The sequence below is a fragment of the Tasmannia lanceolata genome, unplaced genomic scaffold (genome assembly GCF_043159265.1).
Source record: "Tasmannia lanceolata isolate RefF3 unplaced genomic scaffold, GAP_Taslan_0.1 ptg000005l, whole genome shotgun sequence".
In the NCBI taxonomy this organism is placed as follows: domain Eukaryota; kingdom Viridiplantae; phylum Streptophyta; class Magnoliopsida; order Canellales; family Winteraceae; genus Tasmannia; species Tasmannia lanceolata.
This window is the reverse complement of record NW_027518682.1, coordinates 17311374-17333018: the sequence shown is the minus strand read 5'-3', so window position 1 is coordinate 17333018 and position 21645 is coordinate 17311374. Positions and strand designations below refer to the sequence as shown.

The 21645-nt window shown below is 38.7% G+C and overlaps 1 protein-coding gene and 1 pseudogene across 1 annotated transcript; one reads left to right on the top strand and one right to left on the bottom strand.

Moving 5' to 3' along the window:
* Positions 1–1935: 1935 nt before the first annotated feature.
* Positions 1936–3944, top strand: LOC143876740 (WUSCHEL-related homeobox 1-like). The gene is made up of 4 exons (XM_077378436.1): positions 1936–2561; positions 2671–2952; positions 3111–3163; positions 3407–3944. The coding sequence occupies exons 1-4, from the start codon at positions 2372–2374 to the stop codon at positions 3770–3772; spliced, it is 891 nt and encodes a 296-aa protein (XP_077234551.1). The 5' UTR covers positions 1936–2371; the 3' UTR covers positions 3773–3944.
* Positions 3945–13842: 9898 nt separating this feature from the next.
* On the bottom strand, positions 13843–21483 carry LOC143876399 (DEAD-box ATP-dependent RNA helicase 21-like; annotated as a pseudogene).
* Positions 21484–21645: the final 162 nt, after the last annotated feature.

The window sequence follows — 21645 nt, the reverse complement described above, 5'->3', positions numbered from 1 at the left end:
ACAAAACCAAAATTTTGAAATTTCGGACCGAACAAAATTTTATACTGTTTCGGATTTACCCCATTTCGATTTTGGTCTAGACCGAAACCCAAAATTTCGGATTTCAGTCGAAAATTCAAGCCACGCCAAAGACCCATGATTTCTAAACCCTACCTACGAGGGTTGGCCCAGAGAAGGAAAGGGGGCAAATATACCACTTCTCTATTTTTTCATATTTAAAAAAATAAAGAAAATTAGCGAGCATAAGAGATTGGCTTATAATTCGCAGCCATTAAAAATTCCCCGACAGTCACTTTTATCATTGCCAATCATTAATTACACTGATGAGTTTGATGAACTTGAATTTATATTTGACATGTAGGCCAGTAATTGCCGGTAGATACATAGATTAAAATCATCTACCCACTCTTGACTCAAAGTCAAAAATTTTGAATTCTAGTATTCAAAATTTTTAAATTTTACTGGTTTACAGAGAGTTCTCATTTTAGACCACATCAGAATTGTTAGAAAATTTTTTAAGAACCGTTGCAAAAGACAACATAGGTGGTGACTCTAAAAAAACCTTCGATCTGATGATCATTAACATGAACTTTATTTAACAAATTTGATGAACTAAGGGTGGGCCCACACGTTGCTTTTACTTCACAAATATGTCACACTAAGGGCATGCCTGGCACCAGGAATTTTTCTTTTTTCATGATAAATTAGTATCTCCAAGTCGTGAGTAAAGGGACGTGGGTGGGAGGAGAGAGATTTAAGAGCGCGCCATTGAGATGAGTGAGAGAAGTGACTTAAAATTAGGAAAAAATCGATCGTATTTTGAGTACAGTTTTTTTTTTTTTAGGCCCTTCTCACACTTGGAGACACTAGTTTTCTGATTTTTAGCCACTTCACCCGCCGTACCCCTCTCTCATCACTTGAAGACACTAGTTTATCATGAAAAAAAAATCATGGTCGCCAAACGTGCCCCAAGTGTAGGCCCACCATTTAGTTCATTTAACAAATGTGACACTAAGTCCTTGGCCCACGCTAAAATATGTGCTTTTAAACATTTTATCATGTAAGGAAAAAAAAAAAAAAAAGCGGGGAGCATAAGGGCCTCTTTGGATACCAAAAAACTTGCACTAATTTGCAAATAAGATTGTTTTAATTTAATTTTATTTACTATTGGGACATCAAGGCCTCTTTGGTAGCCATTAACTATACAATTTCTAAAAGTATATATTATTATCATTTTTTGTAAATAATAATAATAATAGGTTATTTCAAAACCATTTGCATACAAGATTATAATAATTTTTAGAAGTATCCAAACAGGCACTAAAATTTTCAGTTATTGGAAAAGTTACAAAGCATAAGGTTTTAAATAACAAAGTGAGTATCATGGCATCTAAAGTTACATTTGATGGCTCTTAAGAAATGTGGTTTTAGCAAAAGGAGTCCTCTACTTTGCTTTATTTGCAAAAACAGTCTTCTAGTTTGAGAACTTGCAAATAGAGTCATCACGTTTTAGAGAATTTTGCAAATCTGGTCATGGCATCAATTTGTGACCAAAATGCCCATGGCATATTTTTTTTTACTCACAAAAGACCAAAATGTACTTGTGAAAAGATGAAGATTACTTTCTAAAAGGCCATGTTTTTATGGGGTGGGCTCGGTCTTTTTATAAGATAATAATTTTGTCCTTTCCCGTGTAAGAACATTTCAGTCTTTTTAAATACGTCCAAAAAAAAAAAAAATCTACCATGCGATTTGGTCGCAATCGATGGAATGAATGATATGAGTCTATTTGCAAATTTGTCAAGACTAGAATAGTGTTTTGCAAATAAAGCGAAGTAGAAGACTTCTTAATATCTAGAAGGAATTTACATTAGTAAGTTTAGAAAGTAATTTTCCAATTGTTTACATGTATGTATATAGATTTACAAATGACGGATGATTTGAAAGAGGGAAGAGATTCTGGAGAATTTCAGGGAAATTCGTGCAGGGGAAAGGGGGGGAATATGAGAGAGAGCATAGGTAGACAAAAGAGGGTTGTATGCAGGGGCAGTTCGGATTGAGAATAAGTGTGAAAGGCACGAGTCAGGGGAGGAACAATAAATTATCGTAAGAGCTGATGAGCCTTATGATAGCCCTCATCATCGTCACGTCTTTTTCCTTCCCGACTCCCTATAACTCCCAGAATTCCACGCTCAGCTCCTCCCTCAAACCACCTTTCTCTCTACATACTTAGTCAACCTCTTCTCTTTCTTCCCTTCTTCTATTTAAACAACCCATGAAAAATCCATTCATTCATATGTATATGTAGGGGGAGAGAGAGAGAGAGAGAGAGAGAGAGCTCATAGACTAAGACTATACTACAAGTGCCAAAATGTGGATGATGGGTTGTGGTGATGGGAGCAGTTTAAACACCTCTGATTCCTTCAATGGGAGAAAACTTAGACCTCTCATGCCAAGGCCTCTCACTTCTACTACTACTGACAGTACTACTAGGGCTATATCCTCATCCTGCTTTAGTCGTCTTCAAGGCAACGATTTTTTTCTGTTAGATAACCATGTGGGTAAGTAATTTTATCATTAACTTGAGGCTTGAGCTATCTCCTTTTCATTTTATGTCTCAAATTACATGACTCTTTTATACTAATAAATCTCTTATAAATGATTTCTAAGGAATTGAACAAGTTAAGAGAGACTTTCCCGTGAGCTCGCGGTGGAACCCTACACCAGAGCAGCTACGCACCCTCGAGGATTTGTATCGAAGCGGGACTCGTACACCTACTGCCGAACAAATCCAACATATCACTGCTCAGCTTCGAAGATTTGGAAAGATTGAAGGGAAAAACGTTTTCTATTGGTTTCAGAATCACAAGGCTAGAGAGCGGCAGAAACGCCGACGCCAAACTGAGGCGGCGGAACGCGGCGCCGAGACCCTAGAGAGAATAGATCATTCAGGTAATACACACAAAGCTTATCTGTCCATTTTCTTTCTTGACCTCAAAATCTCATAGAAAGCTCCAATAGAAGGTTTGAGGGACCTCTAACTTTTGTTTTGTTTTTATTTGAGACAAAGTAAAATGGTTCTTTTTTAATGTTTTCCTTTCTTGATGAAGGGTCCAAGAGCTGGTCTCCCCCTCCTTATACAAACCACAGTATTCTTTCAGAGGTACTCAAAATATCTTCCTTGTCCTTGTTCTAGTCCAACTCATGTGAAATGAGATAATATTAACATAAAATAAAATATACAACAGACTGAAAAGGATAGAAGGAAATTAAGAAAGGCAGATAGTAAGAAAGCTTTTTGTATGTTGGGAAACGTAAAGGGCCCAAAAAGCCTGCATTCCTTCCTTTCTGTATGGCTGGTCATGAAATCTTATGTTTCTGAGTCTCTCTATCTTTTCTTTCTCAGGAATCTGCATCCATGTCGAGACCAAAAGTAGGGAGTAGTAGAGACAGATGGATTCAATGCCAAGGAGAATTACACCAGCAAAGCCAGGCAGAAATGCAGGCCACGTGGCAGATGATGACTCATCTATCTTCTACTTCTCACCACATAAACAGCACCACCACTACTACTCACTCAACAGAGCCAACACTAATGGTGAACAAAATTTTAGAGGCCAATGAAGAATATGGAGATTCTCAGACCCTTCAGCTTTTCCCTCTCCACAGTGATGGAATAGGAGCAAAGAAAATAGAGTCAAAGTCCACTAATCCCATGACAGTGAACTTCACTCCTAACCAGTTCTTTCAGTTCCTTCCTTCGAAGAACTGAAGGAGGAAAAAGACCCGTGTTAGGAAAAGGTTGCTAAATTAGAAAGGTAGTTTAGAAATGGTGTTGTCTTTGGTTACGTAAGAAGGTCATGTTATGTATGTTGTTATTAGAAATGGGAACTGTTTTTGTATGTTGTTATTGGAAATGGGAACTGTTTTTACTAGGATTATCACAGGTGGTGCAAAGGTGTGTGTTCTGTCGAGGTGTAATTTCGAAGAGGTCTGTCTGAAAATGCATATGGAGCATGCATGTTGGCATATTGATTGAAGAAAAAATACAGGGTTCTACGTAGACAGGCTACCTACTATCTAGGCTGGCTTTAGCAATTACTAGTGTAAGAAAAAGGGAGGGGTAGAGAGGTGTTAATGTTGATTTGAAGTATGAGAGAAAGATTATTATACTCATGAAAATGGACGGAGAGGAAGAGGAAAGAAAATGTTGGTCTTGAGTGTTGAATTATAATGCATAAATAATTGAAGGAATGATAAATGCAAGGGCCTTCTTTATGCAAGGGCTAAAGAAGGGTCCCTGATCTTAAGTGCAACCGAATTCATTTTCTCAACCAACTTTTAAAATGACGTGGATCTATAAATCTATTCAAGGGCCCTTCTCTGGCCCTTGCATCTATCATACCTCATAATTGAAATACTTGAATAATATTACTTAATTTACATAATCAGGTAGATGGGGCCTCTTTTTAAAAAAAGGCGTGGGACATTCCACCAACATAATTCCATCGGGGAAGTTTCCAAAAAAAAAAAAAATCCAATAGCTAGCATGGAAAAATTCTGCTAGAAATTAAAATCTCACGATAAACTGAAAATCCAAGTGCAAATTGGTTGGGTTTATTAGCTTAAGGGCACATATCTGCTGGACAGAGATGAGGTGATGTAGCCGGACTTTCTTTTTCCGAACATTCAATGCACTCTGCTGGAAAACCCTAGATTTTGTGCATCCTTTGGTCTGTTTGGATTGCAAGAAAAGCACTTCTGATGGAAGATTTCTTTGGGGGAAAAATTTTCATTCTAAGATTCAGATGGTAAGAAATGATTATGGTTAATTTAGAGGGATATTATCATAAATTGAAGGTCCCTCTAAGCCAAAATTGTGTAGGGCTGGTTCAAATTATCATTTTTTGTGTGTAAAAAAAAAAATAGAAAATTTTAAAAATACTTTTCCTTTCCAAACTTTTCTAGAAAATTCCTTAAATCCAAATAGAGCAGAGAATGCTGTCATTAACAAGGAAATGTCATTACAACCATTGTTACAAAGTTACATGGGGACCTCAAAATATTTGTAAAATTCAGGAAATACTTGGAAAATTTTTGGTAAAAATGTACATTGTTTCCTATTTCCTACACACCCATCTACTATGTGCGCGTGTGTGAGAAGGCACACTTGACTCTACATAAAATCAGAACCTATTTTTATAATCTTTAAACAGCAATCTGGATGTAACGAGAAATGGAATGTGGTTGTTGTAGTGAAAAGGTAGTCTGGCTCCGACAATAACTTGACAGACCCAAACCCCAATATAATGAGGTCATCATAGGAATACTTTTCCTTCACAAAAATGAGAACTCACATACGCTTTTTCAGATGTAATATAGTCTAGTCTTCACCTAACTCTGTCTCTTTTCCTCCATCTTCCCCTTTTGTTCACCTACTAGCAAGCCTAAGTAAACAACATTTTATATTGTTTATGTACTTCACCTACCCTACTTCAATTAAACTTAGCTCTATATGAATTTTAAGGGGTGAATTATTTACTGATGCTACAAAGTTGGCAAACATCTCCCATCTTAAATGACTAGAAGCATTAATTAGTGGTCAGCATCTTCTTTATGATCAGTTTTTCACCCCATCAGATAGAGTTATGAAGACCATTAATAACTTAATGGGACCATTCACTTTAGACTTCTGGTTGATGAATATTTATTTTAGGGATTGCATGAAATCCATTGTTGGATTGATAAGCTCCTCAGCCATTCACTTTACGCGAAAGGCTGAGATTAATTACAATCTAATTGGACTATGGGTGCAAATTGTGTGCAAATATCTCCTCCAATCACCTTGCTAATTAACACACAAATTTCACCCACAAGCTAGCACTTTCTCATTTATATAGTTAGTGTGATGGGTTTGTTTCCCACTACATTGCTTGTAGATAAGGTGGAAGATTTTTTGTGCAAAAAATCCTACACAATATTTGTACAAGAGAGAATCTTTCGATCGAATGTTGGAATGCCTTTCCCAATTAGAATATGTAACTTGATTTTGAGTAATGGGTGAACTTACAATCAAATGATTGTTGGTTCAATTTCTTTATGAATGAGGGCCTTAAAATTCGTCTAGTGTACAGAGAATTAATTCACAAAAAAAAAAAAACAAAATCAGAGGATACCTTCTTCGAAATAGTGTCCATTGATGCATCCTAGTACATACAATCGAATTGGAGAAACAAGAGAAAAAGAAAGAAAGGCTAAGTTGCAAACTGCTACTAGAAAACAAAAGTTTTATGATGGTGTTGAGATCCTTCTTCAATTCGACATCTCCTCTATTTATATGCTTCAGTCGTGGTGGTTTTTGATCTACTGTTTTATAATTGCTTTTCCTTTTAAAATCAACATGTGAGTTAATTAGCCTAACCTCTTGCTAAACGCTGTCCAAGCGTTCCAATAATGCACAGATTCTAATCATCTGATCGTTAGGGCGCTCAATAGCACACGTGCTGTTATTCGAATTCGAATCACTGAAGGTTATTGAGTTCGAATAGTACACGTGTGTATGGTCTCCTAAATCTAGGCAACTAATCATATATACTCTCGACTTAATTGATAACAACAAGCTTTAAAGTCGCATGCTGCCTTATGTTTATATATTTAACCCTTCTTTTCAAATTTTGAATTTGAGGGTGTAAACAAAGATAAAGTGAGGAATCCTCAATACTTGGCAGCAAATGACACAATAGAAAAGGAAATTGGATGTGCACATACCCTGCGATTTTAGCATTCCTCAATAAGAGCTTGATTGAAGTCAAGAACCCCCACATCACCCTTTTCTTAATGATTTCAATAAGTCCTTAGTCCAAGTGAGATGTGACATGTGCCCAAAGCACAGATTCGGGGTATATATGTAAATCTCTACGAGCCAAATAAAGAAACTAATGTGTGCTTTAGAAGTAGATGAACTTCCCTAAACAATCAAAGAAAGCCATGCCCGTGATAAGAAAAAAATTCTATTAGTTTTCTCTAACACTAACACCTTTGAAACCTGGAAGAATGTCATCCTAAAATGGGCATCAAATATTTCGTTAAGTCTCAATCAAAAGCTTAGAAAGAATTCCAACTTCCAACTAAGATTTTGACAACACCAACAAGTGTGGATTTTTCACATAAATTCGATAGGGATCATTTCACAAAAAACTCCAAGTTGGTAGAATGTCATTAAACGGTTAGGCACTTAATAAACCCACCCATTTAGTAATAGAGGGTTTTCTAAAAACTTTCACTCAAGGGGGTTAGTGAAACTCACCCTTTGAACCAATCTCTGCACCTTGTAAATTCCTTAAAATCGGTAGACCCTTTTAGTCAAACATTAGAACTTACACCTTCATGGAATTTCGTCAGACCCACTTAGACCCATATCCCTTGCTCTGCAAATTTCCAACTCTTCTCATGTAACCATCAATATATTCACGTGTAACCACATTGAGAGAGAGAGAGAGAGAGAGAGAGAGAGAGACAACGTGTAGGGGTGGTCTTATCAAAATTGAAGGAGTAAATGAAGGGTGCAGCGGTGTTGGTGGGTACGACAGAGTTCAGATTCTTTTAACTCGGACAATGGGTGGAGACAAGGAGAGAATCGAGGAGAGTGATGGTTGGGCGTAAAAGGCAAAAAGAAAAAAAACACTCTGAAGAAAGGGAGAAAGGGGTTAAATAGGGAAGTAAATAAAATTAATGACCCGGAAGAGAATCGGTTTCAACTCTGTAGGGTAAAATACGGGTTTGGGCGAGGAGTGAGGTCGCTTTCCACGAGTACTAATGGTGAAGACAAGGAAAGAGACAGAGACAATGTTGAAAAACCAAAGCAACTCTCTTCTTTATGGGAAAAGTAGAAATTTGGTTTAGCTTTAGTAAGGATGGAGTAATTACAGTATGTTGAGATTTAAAGCGCCTTGAATGTGTTCCATCAATCCTGGGGTCTTTGGCACCATGTCGCATGTTCAATTGGTGACAATTTGTTCCATAAGCCTAGTGTCTTTAATTCCAGCCCACTGTTGTTGATTCCAACAGGATTAAATAATCCTAGCTCATTGATCAAACAAACTTTGTGTAGAGGTTCTCCATAGAAAAGCTAAACTATTGATTTACTGATGGGAATTAAGTTTAGAGTGGGACCATCACCATGTGGGATCCACAGATTGATAGTTATCGTTGATGTTCATCTTGAGAGTCAGGCATGCTTTTTACTGCTTTTAAGGGCATGTTTATCATCATTCTTGCTAATAAAATGCAAATTACACTCTTAAAATAGAATCTGATGTGAGTTATTAAATTGATGCCTGGTCTAATAAGGGCTGAAGTAGCAAAGTTAGTAGCACACCCCAATCACCGCAAAACGTGTACCGTGATTGTTGCATGTCGTCCAATGGGGGCTGTTATGGTCCTTAGCCGGGACTTGCCTAGGTATGGAACTAGCTGGGACCCAACCTAGTATGTGACAGGTTTAAGGGGCCTAGTCTAAGGCACTCAATCAGGTATCAAATGCCCCAGGAATAATTGAGAATGCATTAGTCTAGCCCCTACAAACTTGTCCCATGCCAAGTTGGGTCTCAGTCTCACAACTAGGCTGGCCCCCACTTAGGACCGAAACAGGGGCCTACATGGCCTAAATGTGGTACAATGCCTTTTTTTTGGTAGGTAGAACAAGGTCTCTCATCAGACGATACAATCAATAATAGACATTGGTCATTTTAACCATGAATGCCCCCGTTATGCTCGATTTATGACAATTAAATAATTAATTTTTCTTGGGGTATGGCAAGCCGGGGTTTATCTTTTCCTTGGATGCGCTTTCTAGCCCTAGCTCACCTCTACAAAAAAAACCCTCAATGGGTAAGGCGGTAAGGCATACTATACAAACATCGTATTCAATATGAAAGTCTTATTCAAAGATAAAATTATTCATGCAGGGTAACCAGTCCCTTGAACAGATTGTCCAAGTATTTCTACGTAGCCTGCAGAGAACAGCCTGAGAACAATTTCTTTTTAAGAAAGTGTTACCTAGGGAGAGTATTTCCTATGACCTGCATTTCTCCATTCTAAGAGGCCCCTTCAGTTGACGGTTAAGATCTTCTGAAGGTTAAAATTGTTAGACAGACATGAGTGTCCCCAGTCATAGGTGGTCCCACCACCATTTTTATGCCCTATTGATATGAGGGATTTGCTAGCGTCCATCGCAGAAGGCTTTTCACGGATAGTCTATTGCATCTGACAGCAGCCACACATGATCACTTTTCAGCAGACTTTGTCTTCATTCACGAGGTGGCTGCTCTCACTATCCACCAAAAGCCTTCTGTGATGGACGCTAGCAAATCCCTTGATATGAAGTGAGAACTACAACATACAGCTATGAAGTAGTAGTTTCTTGTAGGGGTGCAAGTTTGGCCCTGTCAGCCCTGACCCGCCCTGAGCCCGAACAGGGTCAGGGCTGGATTTTCTAACCCTGAGGGCCGGTTAGGATTCTTTTTTTTTTACCCTGACTCAGGTCGGGCGGGTTTTGGGTTAATGCCTCGAGTACCCTGACCCGGCCCGACCCTGAGTTTTCTATTATAGAATTGAACCATCTGTGCATGTTTCTTTTGCTAATGTTTTCTATTATCTTGGATTGATGTTTCTTTAGATTATTATTAGGGAAATGTTATCAGTACTACTGTATTTTGATGAGGGCACTCCTCACTTTATTAAAAGTACGGTATGGCCCTCCTCATAGGATGATCCAAATGGTCCATTAGATGGGCCACAGCCTACATAGGTTGTGCCCCAAAAATTATTTTCATTGGTTGATCCTAACCCTCCAATCTATAGACGGTTAGGGTCAACCCTCTAACGTTTAGATCGGAGGGTTAGGATCAACCTATGGAAATGATTTTTGGGGCACAACCTATTTAGGCTGTGGCCCATCTACTGGACGGTTTGGATCATCCTATGGTGCGGGCTATACCATACTTCTAATAAAATGAGGAGTGCCCTCATCAAAATACAGTAGTGCTGATAACATTTCCCTATTATTATTAATTGTCTTTGTTGCCCATCATGTTGTTGAGTTTATATTGTCTTATTTTGTTCCATTTCTCTGTTTATTGATCATTTTGTTCCATACGATAAGTGGTTGCCTTATTTTTGGCACTCTTAACAGGTATTTGCACTAGGGTCAATTAGGGCCGGGCAGGCTCTGCCCAATCAGGGCGGGCCGGGGCCAGCACAATACCCTGTAGGGCGGGTATGGGTTGAGGTTTTCCGGCCCTGACTTAGGGTCATGGCAGATCAGGGCCGAGATAATGGGATCCAAGGTTGGGCTAGGGTTTTGAAAAACCCGACCCAACCCGAACCTGTTGTAACCCTACATGTGATGCCACCAAAGAGTGCCACTTGGCCTTGCCAACTAAGCAAGCCAGCTAGCCAAGGACACTTGGCAACATTTTGTTGGATTGGCAGCTCATGAGGGGTCTCATTTTGGATATCTTGGTGAGATCAAAGTTTTTGAATAATGCTACGTGAGGTTGCTTGGACTGGCTCGGAGAGTAGTGGAATAGGAAGTCAAAGGGAAGAGACAAGAATTTTTATTTGCCTAGAATTACCTCGGAAAATTGTGTAGTAGCATTTGGTTGGGCGGCAAATAATAGGAGAGTAGGAGAAAATGTAGGGGGTGTCATTACCAATATAGGGAGAGAGGAGAGAGAGATAAGATAGAGATAGAGAGAGCATCATTCCCTAGAAAGTTCAACCATAATTTCTTGCTTTTGGAATAAGGGGACAAGAAAGACAAGCAATCATTACATGAGAGAAATCCAAGGGAGTCAATGGGAGTCATGCATTTTGGCAACCAAACGTGGAATAGCATGCCAAATCCAAACCAAATTCCGATGGCTGCCGAGCTTTTGTGTAACCAAACTCTTGAGGTTTGGGAGAATTTGAGAAAAATGGTTGGGGAAGAGATCAAGGGAGGAGATTGGAGAAGACTTTGGTCTTGTAAGTCTTTCTCTTCTCTACCTTCTCAACTTGTATTTCTTGTTGGGTTTCTCTTTTTAAAAAACATTGTCTTATTGTTTTCTTCTTCGTACATATTCTTTTCCTTTGTACTTATAGCATTAGATCTCTACAATTTCTTTCCTTCACAACTACCAGTCCTAAATCTTGTGTTGGTAAACCAAAAGGGAGTTTAAATCGGATCCAGTTTAAATCAATTGGCATTAGAGCTCAGTTTGCAAAAGTTTTTTGATCTTTTGCAAATCCTGAAATTCCTATGCACTGGATCTGTTGTTCATCAAACCTTAGTCTGGAAAGTTTTTAAACTTGTCTCCTTTCATAAAGAGAGGCAGTGAGCTAAGAACAATAGCTATATGTTGCACATCATTAGATCGATTACAGTGCTGTGCATCCATGACTTTAGCCTTCAACTGCACTTTGTTTCATTTGATTTCATGGTATTGTAGATAATCAGAGTGCATCATTGCCTTTTCACATTCAACTTTACCGGATCATTTCTTTTCTTCCTCCTGTAGATCCATATTCCAGCTTCAAATTGACAGAGGTTTGGCACTTTTCAAAAGATCACAGATACGGGACACTGTGACATCCTGAAATCCTTGATCTTCCAAGTGTTAATAGCACAAGGATCGACAATGTCAATTACATAAGAAAACAGAGCATCGCCTATTGCTCTGCCTCGGCAGATTCAATCGACGATATACTCTTTGTTTTCCCTTCTTCTGTTTCCACAACCGGTATCCTTGTGTTTTTGAGTTTTTCCATTTCACTCTATAGATCTAGCTCAGAAAAGTTATAACCTGAGAGCTTCATTCCAATTATTCACCATTCAAATCGTTCCCTTCTTTCATAAGGTGACATACATCCTATCTTGTGTTCTCTTCTTCTCCTTTCTTACGCACAGCAGATTCAATGTGCTGACAAAGACTATTCCAGTCCTCTTTTAGATTTCATCTAGTAGCTGAGAGTACCATAACACTTTGTGAAATCCATCTAATACCAGTCCATTTGAATTTATTCTATAGGAGTCATCTTCTGGAATTCAGATTCCACCACTTCTCATGCTTCTTTTGTATTGCTGAGTGAAAGAAGAAACTCTTCCAGCTACTTCCTAGTACCTGAGGGCAGTGCCACTGCAAAGGCGCTGAATTTAACTACTGCCACCGCTATTTCCTGAACCAGTCCTATGCCTATGGCTCATAAACGAGCGCCTGGAGCGGAGATTGAGGACGAGTTTCTGTGCCCTTCTCATTCAACACTATCTGACCAGATTCATTCCTTGGAAGCTCGCCAAGAGGAATTTCTAGCTCGGGAGGAGCAAAGACAGCACCAACTTGACCTCATAATGGGAGGTTGGAATAGATGAGCGTGCATCAGTGTTACTGGTGTAGGGTAAAAGAGAGAGGTGTTTTAATATATGAATCAGCTTTCATTTTTGTGCCCATACAATAACTGTTACTGGCATTCACCTACACTCCTAAAACAGGGGCATGACATTCACAATTTAGTTACCTTCCCTCTACGTATAAAATGTATATAATAAACTTTACTAGAGTCTTCAACCTAAGATGTCACCCGCTTGAATTGACAACTACAACACTGCTCTACCACAGTAATTATGATTCTGTGCCACCTCCATCTCCGTAACTTTTTTGGTCGTCCATACTGTTGCCAACTTAATGAACAAATGTTTGAATTCACTCTGAATCAACACCTTATTTGAATTGCATGATGATCACTTGGCTCCATTCCATTTACGCTTGATTGAACACTATAAACTACCATTTTGTAATGACAGTATTTCCATCTGCACATGTTTAGTAAAATGCAAACCAAATATATGGTAACTATAAGATAACTGATCCACAGTTTTTAATAACTCATGAAAGCAGAAAGTCATTTCCTAAGAAATACTCTATAACTTGAAGAAGAGTCCCTTTTCCAAAAAAAAAAAAAAAAAATTGCAGAAGAGCCCATAAGCATATGATGCATGCTTGTGGCATACAAAAGAGTTCCTGAGCATATGATGCATGCTTATGGAAGACGAATAATTATTTCTTTCACAGTGAAGAAAGCAAGTAAGAACCACTACACACTATAGTGCTCCATAATAATGAATAACATCAATTCAAGCGCAATGTATAAGAAATACGATGGAGTATGTTTCTATCTTATTAATAATAAACCGGTGGTTTGAATAAAGAGAAATGATCAGTCAACAAAGTAGTCGAGTACTTCTACATAGTATTTTTTTTTTTTTTTTGAAAGGAACTTGTATTTAGAAATTTCTATGGAACATAATAAGATGGCTTTACAAATTACACCAACTGTGAGGCTAATGCAATGAGATTAGCTCAATTTCGAGATGCATGGTGAGTATTACCACAATTAGCATGGGAAAGGCAAGTTACTTTGACTCGAATAAGGTTTACCCATCATAAAAAGAATTTACCGAAATATGAGGATGCCAGTTAAAAAATCAGAGCCTGCGACACTTGCTTTGAACAAGTATAAGCCTGCAAAACAATAATAGTATAATGTTTTAAAAATTAGTTACTAACAAAAAGCACAAACTTAACTTCAATGAGAAATATATAGATTTTGTCAAAAGCATAAAAAATATTAAAGGTATTCAGGAAAAAAAAGATTTAAGACATTCAATTGATCTTTTCTATGCATTCAACCACTTGAGGTGTAAGACAAGCATTCACTAATTCTTCACCAAGTCGACTCAGAGGCTTTTAACAATGATACATGTTGCAATTAGTTCGAAGCATTCAATTAATATTTTTTTTTTTTCGAACAAGTATATTTTATTAATGAAGAACATATAGATACAGTCATAAAGTATCCTGCTATAATAAATAGCCTCCACCAAGAAACAAAAATACAAGCAATAGAGACCAGGCATCCCATAACTACAATTGCACATTGTAGTACAAGAAAATTTTGGCTTCTAAAAGCTGAATTCCTTACTGAATAAAAATAATATCCTTGTGTTTAGGCGGCCTGTTTGGAATTGACCATGGCTTAAACTTGGATGCTGCATGCCTCGCTAGCTCTAGAGGCACCCGGCTTTTACTCCGATCAAGCATTTGCTTAAGATCATAAAACAAATTAGTGTCATTTAGAGTCAAGAATGTAGTCGCTACACCCGTCTTCCCAGCACGCCCAGTTCGACCAATACAATGTGTGTACTTCTCAATGTCCCCTGGCATCTCATAATTGATAATATGGGCAACATCTGGTATATCAATCCCACGCCCCACAATATCTGTGCCTCTGTGGCAACGAGAACATTAAACACCTTGTTCTTAAAACCATCGAGATTAATATCCCTTTGATCTTGCTTCTTCCCACCAGGTAATGTCGTCACCCTATAACCGGATTTATTTAATGAATTGGAAAGATTATTGGCAGATTCCTTTGTATTGGTGAAAACTATAGCTGTCTTGTCTCCAAGACCATTCAGAATCCTCTGCAGCCTCGAAATTCTCTCGGATTCCTTCACCATTATCACATTCTGGGTGATGAGATCAGTAGCCTTCCCTGCAGTACCAACAGTAACAACAACAGGGTTCCTCAAATGCTTCTTTGCCAGCCTCTGAACAGCAGCGGGCATTGTTGCACTGAACATATAAGTTGTTCTATAAATCCGTTTCTCATCAAGCTCTTCATCTTCATTCTCTGGCTTCAAATTGCACGAAAGCATCGCATCCAAAACCCCAATGACCTGTGGCTCGAAACCCATATCAACCATCCTATCAGCCTCATCAAGAACTACATAATTACACTGATTAAGAACAGCATATCGTTTCTCCAAGCAATCAAGAAGATGCCCGGGTGTCGCAATTACAACCTCACACCCCTGTCTAAACTTGAACCCCTGCTCTTCTATTGACTGCCCACCAACTTGAACAGGATATCTTTAACGGCAAGATTTAATTAGAATAAGATCTAATTAGAACTTTAACTTTTAGTCGGTTTCTAAAAAGAGGAAAGGAATAGGAAAGTGACTCCATAGGAAACGAATAGAACTTCAACATTTCCATCGGATGATCCCAACCCTCTGATCTATAAAGGAACTGCATAGTATGGAAACCTCTATAGACTATAGATCAGAGGGCTAGGATCATCCTATGGAAATGATTTTTGGGGAACAACCTATTTACTTTTACTTTGTGTTCCATCACATGAACGTTTTGGATCATCCTATAGTGTGGTCCGTACAGTACTTTTTGAAAAATAAGGGACTATGAGGGCTTACACCATATAAAATCACAAAGAAAGGAGGGTTTTTTATATGGTTGAAGTCCAGTGTTTTTCAAGAAGCAATCTAGAGCTTTTTTCAAAGTGTTTTCCAAAGTCCCAAAGTTTAAAGTGCAATAAGTCTAACTCAAAATTTGAATGAGCTGATTAGACTCGGTATCAAGACTGAGTTTACTAGACTGTACTTGAAATCACAAAAGGTTAAGCAGGCAGCAACGATTTTGAAATTCTGATCCGTAGTTTATTCTGGACAGTTAAAACCACTAATTATACATTTTTATTGAGTTATTATATTGGAAAATATTTTAAATATACGCTTATAGGGAAATGATATCAGCACGAACATGTTTTATAATTGCACAAACCCAGCTTGTATTTTCCTTTTTAATTGACTTCTTAGTGCTTTTTGAGAATTGTAATTACCATTGAGAGTTCTTTAAATAATAAAAGACAAGATGAGTTTGTGAACAAAAATATATCGTGCTGTCAACATGGACTCATATTGGTGTGACGATGTTTTGATAACGGACAAAATTTCGATTTTACATGTTTTAACCAAGAGTAAAAGGCTACTATGATTCCCAAAAAGATATAGCAGCCAATCCGAGAAGTATAAAATAAAGTGAGTCATCCCATTAACAAAGGGCAGTGATAAATCGACCCCTTATATAGGGCTGGCAATTTCACCCGGACAAGCGGGGATCCGCCCCGCCTCACTCCGCTTGGGGAGGGGACTCCCCGATTTTAGTGGGGAAGGGGAAGGGACTTTAAAAAAATTCCCCGGTGCGGGGAAGGGGATGGAGTTCGCCCCGCCCTGCCTCGCATTAATGCCATTTTTTTCTTGTATTTTTTTAAGTGTTTTTTTTTTTTTTGGGTAAGCTACTAGAAACCCCTTAGATCAAAACATATCTACAAGATTCCCCCAAAATTTTCATAATTTCCATTAGTACAATTTTGTCCCTGAAATAGTGAAATGGCTTTTTATATTTTCTTTTACCCATAATTCATTGGGCATTGTCCCTCATTATATTAGTATATTATCCTTAGAAATCCCTAAAATCTCTCCATCGAACCATCACTGTAAGGCAACATTAAATTCTTTGAAAATCTCCCTCCCCCAATTAAAGGCAACATCTCTCTGATGAGTGATGAGATTTTATATGGTGTGCGCTCGTATAGTCCATTATTTTTCAAAAAGTAATGTATGGGCTACACCATAGGATGATCCAAACCGTCCATTTGATAGGCTACAATTTAAAAGTACTTTACAGGCCACACCATAGACCATCCAAACCGTCCATTTGATGGGCCACAACGTAAATAGATTGCGGCCCAAAAATCATTTCCATAGGATGATTGCAACCCTCCGATCTATAGAAGGTACCATAATATGCAATTCCTCTATAGATCAGAGGGTTGGGATTATCCTATGGAAATGATTTTTGGGCCACAACCTATTTACGTTGTGGCCCATCAAATGGACAGTTTGGATTATCCTACAATGTGCCCATCAAGTGGAAGGTTTGGATCATCCTATGCCTATGGTAGTATGGTATGCCCATCAAATGGACGGTTTGGATCTTCCTATGGTGTGGCACGTACAGTACTTTTTGGCAAGTGGGATTGGGAATTAGGAATCTGCTAGGGACTATTGATCAATTAAATGAATCTGAGAGCAACCACCTTTTTCCCATGTTAATAAAATGAATAAGACAAAATTTTAGCCTATGTGGGTTGTGTGGCTACTCTCATATGCAACAGCCAAGCCGCAACATGCATGAAGTGATTGTCCCTAGCAAATCTTTAGTTTTAAACATAACATTTAACAAAGTAAAGTGATTGTCCCCGAAGGATGCGGGGAAGGGGAGGGGATGGGGATTAGATATTCCCCGTGGGGAGGAAAGGGGGATTCCCCACCATCGCCGCAGTGGGGAGGGGAGGGGGAGGGGGGAAATTCCCCGCAGAGGGGAAGGAGTAGAGGAGCCCAACATCCGGCCCCGACCCGCCCCGTTGCCAGCCCTACCCATATATCTTAAACCGACTCCATATAGTGCAGTGCTTGGAAAGCGGTAGAGAGAGAGAGAGACATGGGGAAGGGGGTCGATTTAATATACTAGGGAGTTGATTTTATCGCTGCCCATTATCAGAAAAAGGACATCAAGTTAGAGATTTTCAAAGTGTTTTGGGTAAATTCAAAATATTTGAAAATGTTTAATCAAAATAAAAGAGAAATTAAAACAGATTTTCAAACAGGGCCAGTTGACCGCGGAGGTTCAGTCGACCGCGGTTCTTTGGATCGGAAAAAAAAAATCCAGAAGCATATCGGCGGGCGACCGCGGGTAGTCCAGTCGACCACGGCTGCGCGAAAATCTATCCGTTGGGAGAAAAATAGACACATATTTTCACTTCCAAATTTGTATCTCTTCGTGTCTTTTCTCTTCCCAACGGTCATGGATGATTTCAAACTCAAGGGAGATTTTATGGATGATCCAAATTAGTTATGTCGCTAAGAGGTGTGATCTAACGAGCATTGTACAAACCAATCTAAATGGTACTTTGAAGGGATGCTTTTAACATTCTAAATGGTATTTTGAAGGGATGATTTTTACATTGAAAAGACATCTATGGCTCTATAAAAAGAGTAAAAAATCTGTCTTTTGATAGTTAGTCATTGCTGGATCTTTTCTCTCATGAAATTCCCTACTGTCTTGTTTTAAAGGTAAAGTTTTATACATAATAGTGCACTAAATATTGTTTTTCTGCAGAAACAGTTTTAGTGGATTTCTTTAGGGTTGTAATTTTTAAAAGGCGTTTTTGGGTTTGATTTTGCTTGTCCAAAACGTCGTCAAACATTTGTAGGATATTCCTACAATGCTTCATTGTCTCTTGGAGGCAATTTTTTTTTTTTGATGGGCTCTTGGAGGCAATTTGCGGAGCCTCTTTGCACACTATTGGTGGGGGTGAAATTTGTCTTAAGGAAAGCAATTACGCGCCTTGAAGCATCACTACTTAATGATCTTAGATCTCCATCAACACTAGATCGCACCAACACATCATTGGCTATTACTTCAATATATGATTGCATTTAGTGACTGCGCTCTTGAGAGCGGCTAATGCACTTCACTTTGGAAGGATTCAACGTTCTTGATTGCCACGTACACTTGCTGGCTGTCCCATGTAGAGAAAAGGGGTGATTTTATCATTTCCCTTTTTGTGATGACCTTGCATTTTGCAATTGAGAAATGTTTTGTTGATTCTTAAGGGGCCGTTTGGATACGCGGATTTTAGAATCCGGGATTTTTTCAAAATTGTAGCTAAGAGACAAGAGAAGAAGGGGACAATCCATCGTTTTTTACTCATTTTTTACTTCTTGCCCTTCTTTCCGTCAGCAAGAGAGTAGCAGATCCTCCCATAATTTTTCAGGTTTTAGAAATTTCAGGATGCTGGAGTGATTTTTAAAACATGAATTTCTCACTTAAAATCCAACAAACACTGTCAAGACAGCATACAACAGCTTGATCCCCTCTTTTACACTGTTTTCAAACTAAAAACCTGGATTCTAAAATCCGCGTATTCAAACGTCCCCTGAGTAAAAGGAAGTTCCAGAATTACATAAAATGCAGTGCCTTGGTCACAACTTTGTAGGTGCAGGAAGTTATTACAAAATACAAGGCTTGTGAAGACTTCGTTATAATCCCCACCCCTATATTTTTTTTCCTTTTTTCAGTTAAAGACAACAGAACATGTTTTGTTGCTAGTTACATACACTGGGCGAGTGTAATTATGAATCTGTTCACCACAAAAAAAGGCCATAATTCAAAATTAAATTGTGATCATACTATCAACCGTGCCTAATTACTTTCTTACAAAGAGACAGCTAACAAGAAGTCGTGCAAAAATGCCTAGTACTTGCTTATAAAGATACATAAAAGAAGTCGTGCTAAAAAACACGTCAAACTGTGATTTGTCTGTTCACCATGATGTCAATGTAGGGCCCATTCACGCAGTGGCTCACTAGAGCAGTAGTCTTGATCCATCTCTATAAGATGAATGATAGAATGAAGGGCGCCCTTGTACAAATCAGTTTCAAGGGCACCCTTATTGGTTGATTTCATCAAAGTCAACACGGTTTCTACTTTTTTAGGCGCGTCCACTGTTTTGGGCACCACACTTTGCAGAAATTAACCAATAGGGGCGCCCTTGAAGCCGATTGTTGCAAGGACGCCCTTCATTCTATCATTTCTCTCCTTATAAATAAATGTTTAGTGAACGAACTGATCTATCTATACAATATACAAAGCGAAGGGGTACTGAAGGGTCGACAAACCTACCTCCTCTACGCCTAAGAAATAATCCTAAAATTTCTCTCTCCCTCTCTCTCACACACGCTCACACACACACACATCATCATCATCATCATCATCAATTGTCTTTAGTGTTGGTGAAATGCACGAGGACAAATCAATAACAAGCTAAACATACATGTTTAGGATGCCTGTGGCTCAACCAAATTGATTAAAAAATGTCGGAGGAAAAAGGAAAAGAGAATGACAAAGGAATGGTAGGTTTGGCACAACGATGCCAGTTCTTGGCTACTTACATCTAAGAAAAATTCATATGAATAAAAATGAATTAAAGATACTAACTCTCCTCCAAGCTTTGATCTCTCAGATTAACTAGCCTGAAATTGACTTCACCTAAAATTCCACATAAGTCCTCAGGGGTGCGTCATGGTACTTATATGTTTTTTATTTTAATGAATCCACCAACCAGAAGAGCTCGAACTCGACTCAAGAGGATGTGATAAATGAAAAGGATAAATAAGATAGGGCGCTCGTACTCACCCCCCCCCCCCCCCCCCCCCCCCCCAACCGGTTTCTGTGAGAGTGGTTCTGCTGCTTTAGGATAAATTCACCCTTTTAACGTTTTCTTTTGCCTTTAAAACCTAACGAATAACTTTAGAGATTTTATTTATTACAGCAGGGGGGGGGGGGGGGGGAGGGGAATATCATTTCCCAGAAAGGATAAAATAAATCCTGATGGCAAAGATACTCTTCTACTCGTAAGGCGCTCTTCGTTTTAGATTGTTGCAACCGATTGTGGGCCCCAAACCGATTACCAGACTCCAAATTTCTGATAATCGGTTTGGGGCCAACAATCGGTTGTCACAATCTAAAACGAACAGGGCCTGAGTATATTTTATGGGTGTTTTTAATTTGTAAAATGTATATTCTAGAGTAGTTGATAATCCGGATATATCTAGAAGCAAACTATGGTTAGGCCATCTTCGTTTGGGATTGTGACGGCCGATTGTGGGTCCCAAACCGATTACTGGACTTATGATTACGTGTAATTTTGAGTTAATTAATTGGTTTTTGTCGCGATCTCAAACGAACAGGACCTAAAAAAGGCTAAAAGTCAGTTAACCTTTTGCTATCTAGAAAGCTCAAAAATGGAAACTAAAATGAGAACCAACAAGTCAACAACCCAGTCTCAAATATTTTTTTTAGAGTGGCAAAAAAGCAAGTCCTTATATGTAGTGGGACTCGGATTATTTGGATGATCTAAACCATGTATTTGTTGGTGACGCTCCTAAGCTGTTCCTTGACAATCTTCTCCACGGAATGATCCTAACCCTTTGATTTGTAGAGGTCATTATACCATGTTTTATCAATTTTTTGACCCGTCCATTTTGCACCAAACATATCCGAAGGTTAGGATCGTCATATGAAAATTTCTTTTGGCACGGCCTATCTATCTACAGATGGTTTAGATCATCCAATTATATGGGTACCTTTTTTCTACTGCCTTATTTATTATACACGCGGCTACCTTATAATTTCTTGGGACACTCGTAACGCATGTGGTATACCAGCTCACAACCATGCATTTTTGGAGAGCTTCCGTCGATCACGTGCAAAAGGAAAGAACAGAGGCCAAACCCACATCGCCTTTATTTACAATTCTGCCCTTGCAACCTCTATTTGGTCCCTCCTTCTCTCATTCATTTGGAAGATCAACTCACTAACCGATATAAATTTGTTGGGAAGTGCTAGGGTCCAACGCAAAAGGCATTTCGCTGCTGTTCTGTCGCATGTCATACCAACCCTCCACCTCATGAATGGAGACAATAGCAATTCCCGAAAGATTTGCACATGGAGGAAGTAACATTGCCAGTTGCCACCCATAGTTTTTAATAATTTTCCTCCATGTCTTGGAAAGGCATATAGATCCCTCATGATCTTGTACTGTTTGGAAATAGCTGTTAGACAGGTTAAAAATAGCATTTCCATAACAACAAATCTAAAAATATGTTCATAGATGGAAGGGGTC

Bases quoted from the DNA above. Each gene is read 5' to 3' on its own strand.
- LOC143876740 (XM_077378436.1), top strand. From the start codon at position 2,372: ATGTGGATGATGGGTTGTGGTGATGGGAGCAGTTTAAACACCTCTGAT. The intron at 2,562-2,670 runs GTAAGTAATTTT...ATGATTTCTAAG, and splicing joins TCTGTTAGATAACCATGTGG to GAATTGAACAAGTTAAGAGA. The intron at 3,164-3,406 runs GTACTCAAAATA...TTTCTTTCTCAG, and splicing joins ACCACAGTATTCTTTCAGAG to GAATCTGCATCCATGTCGAG.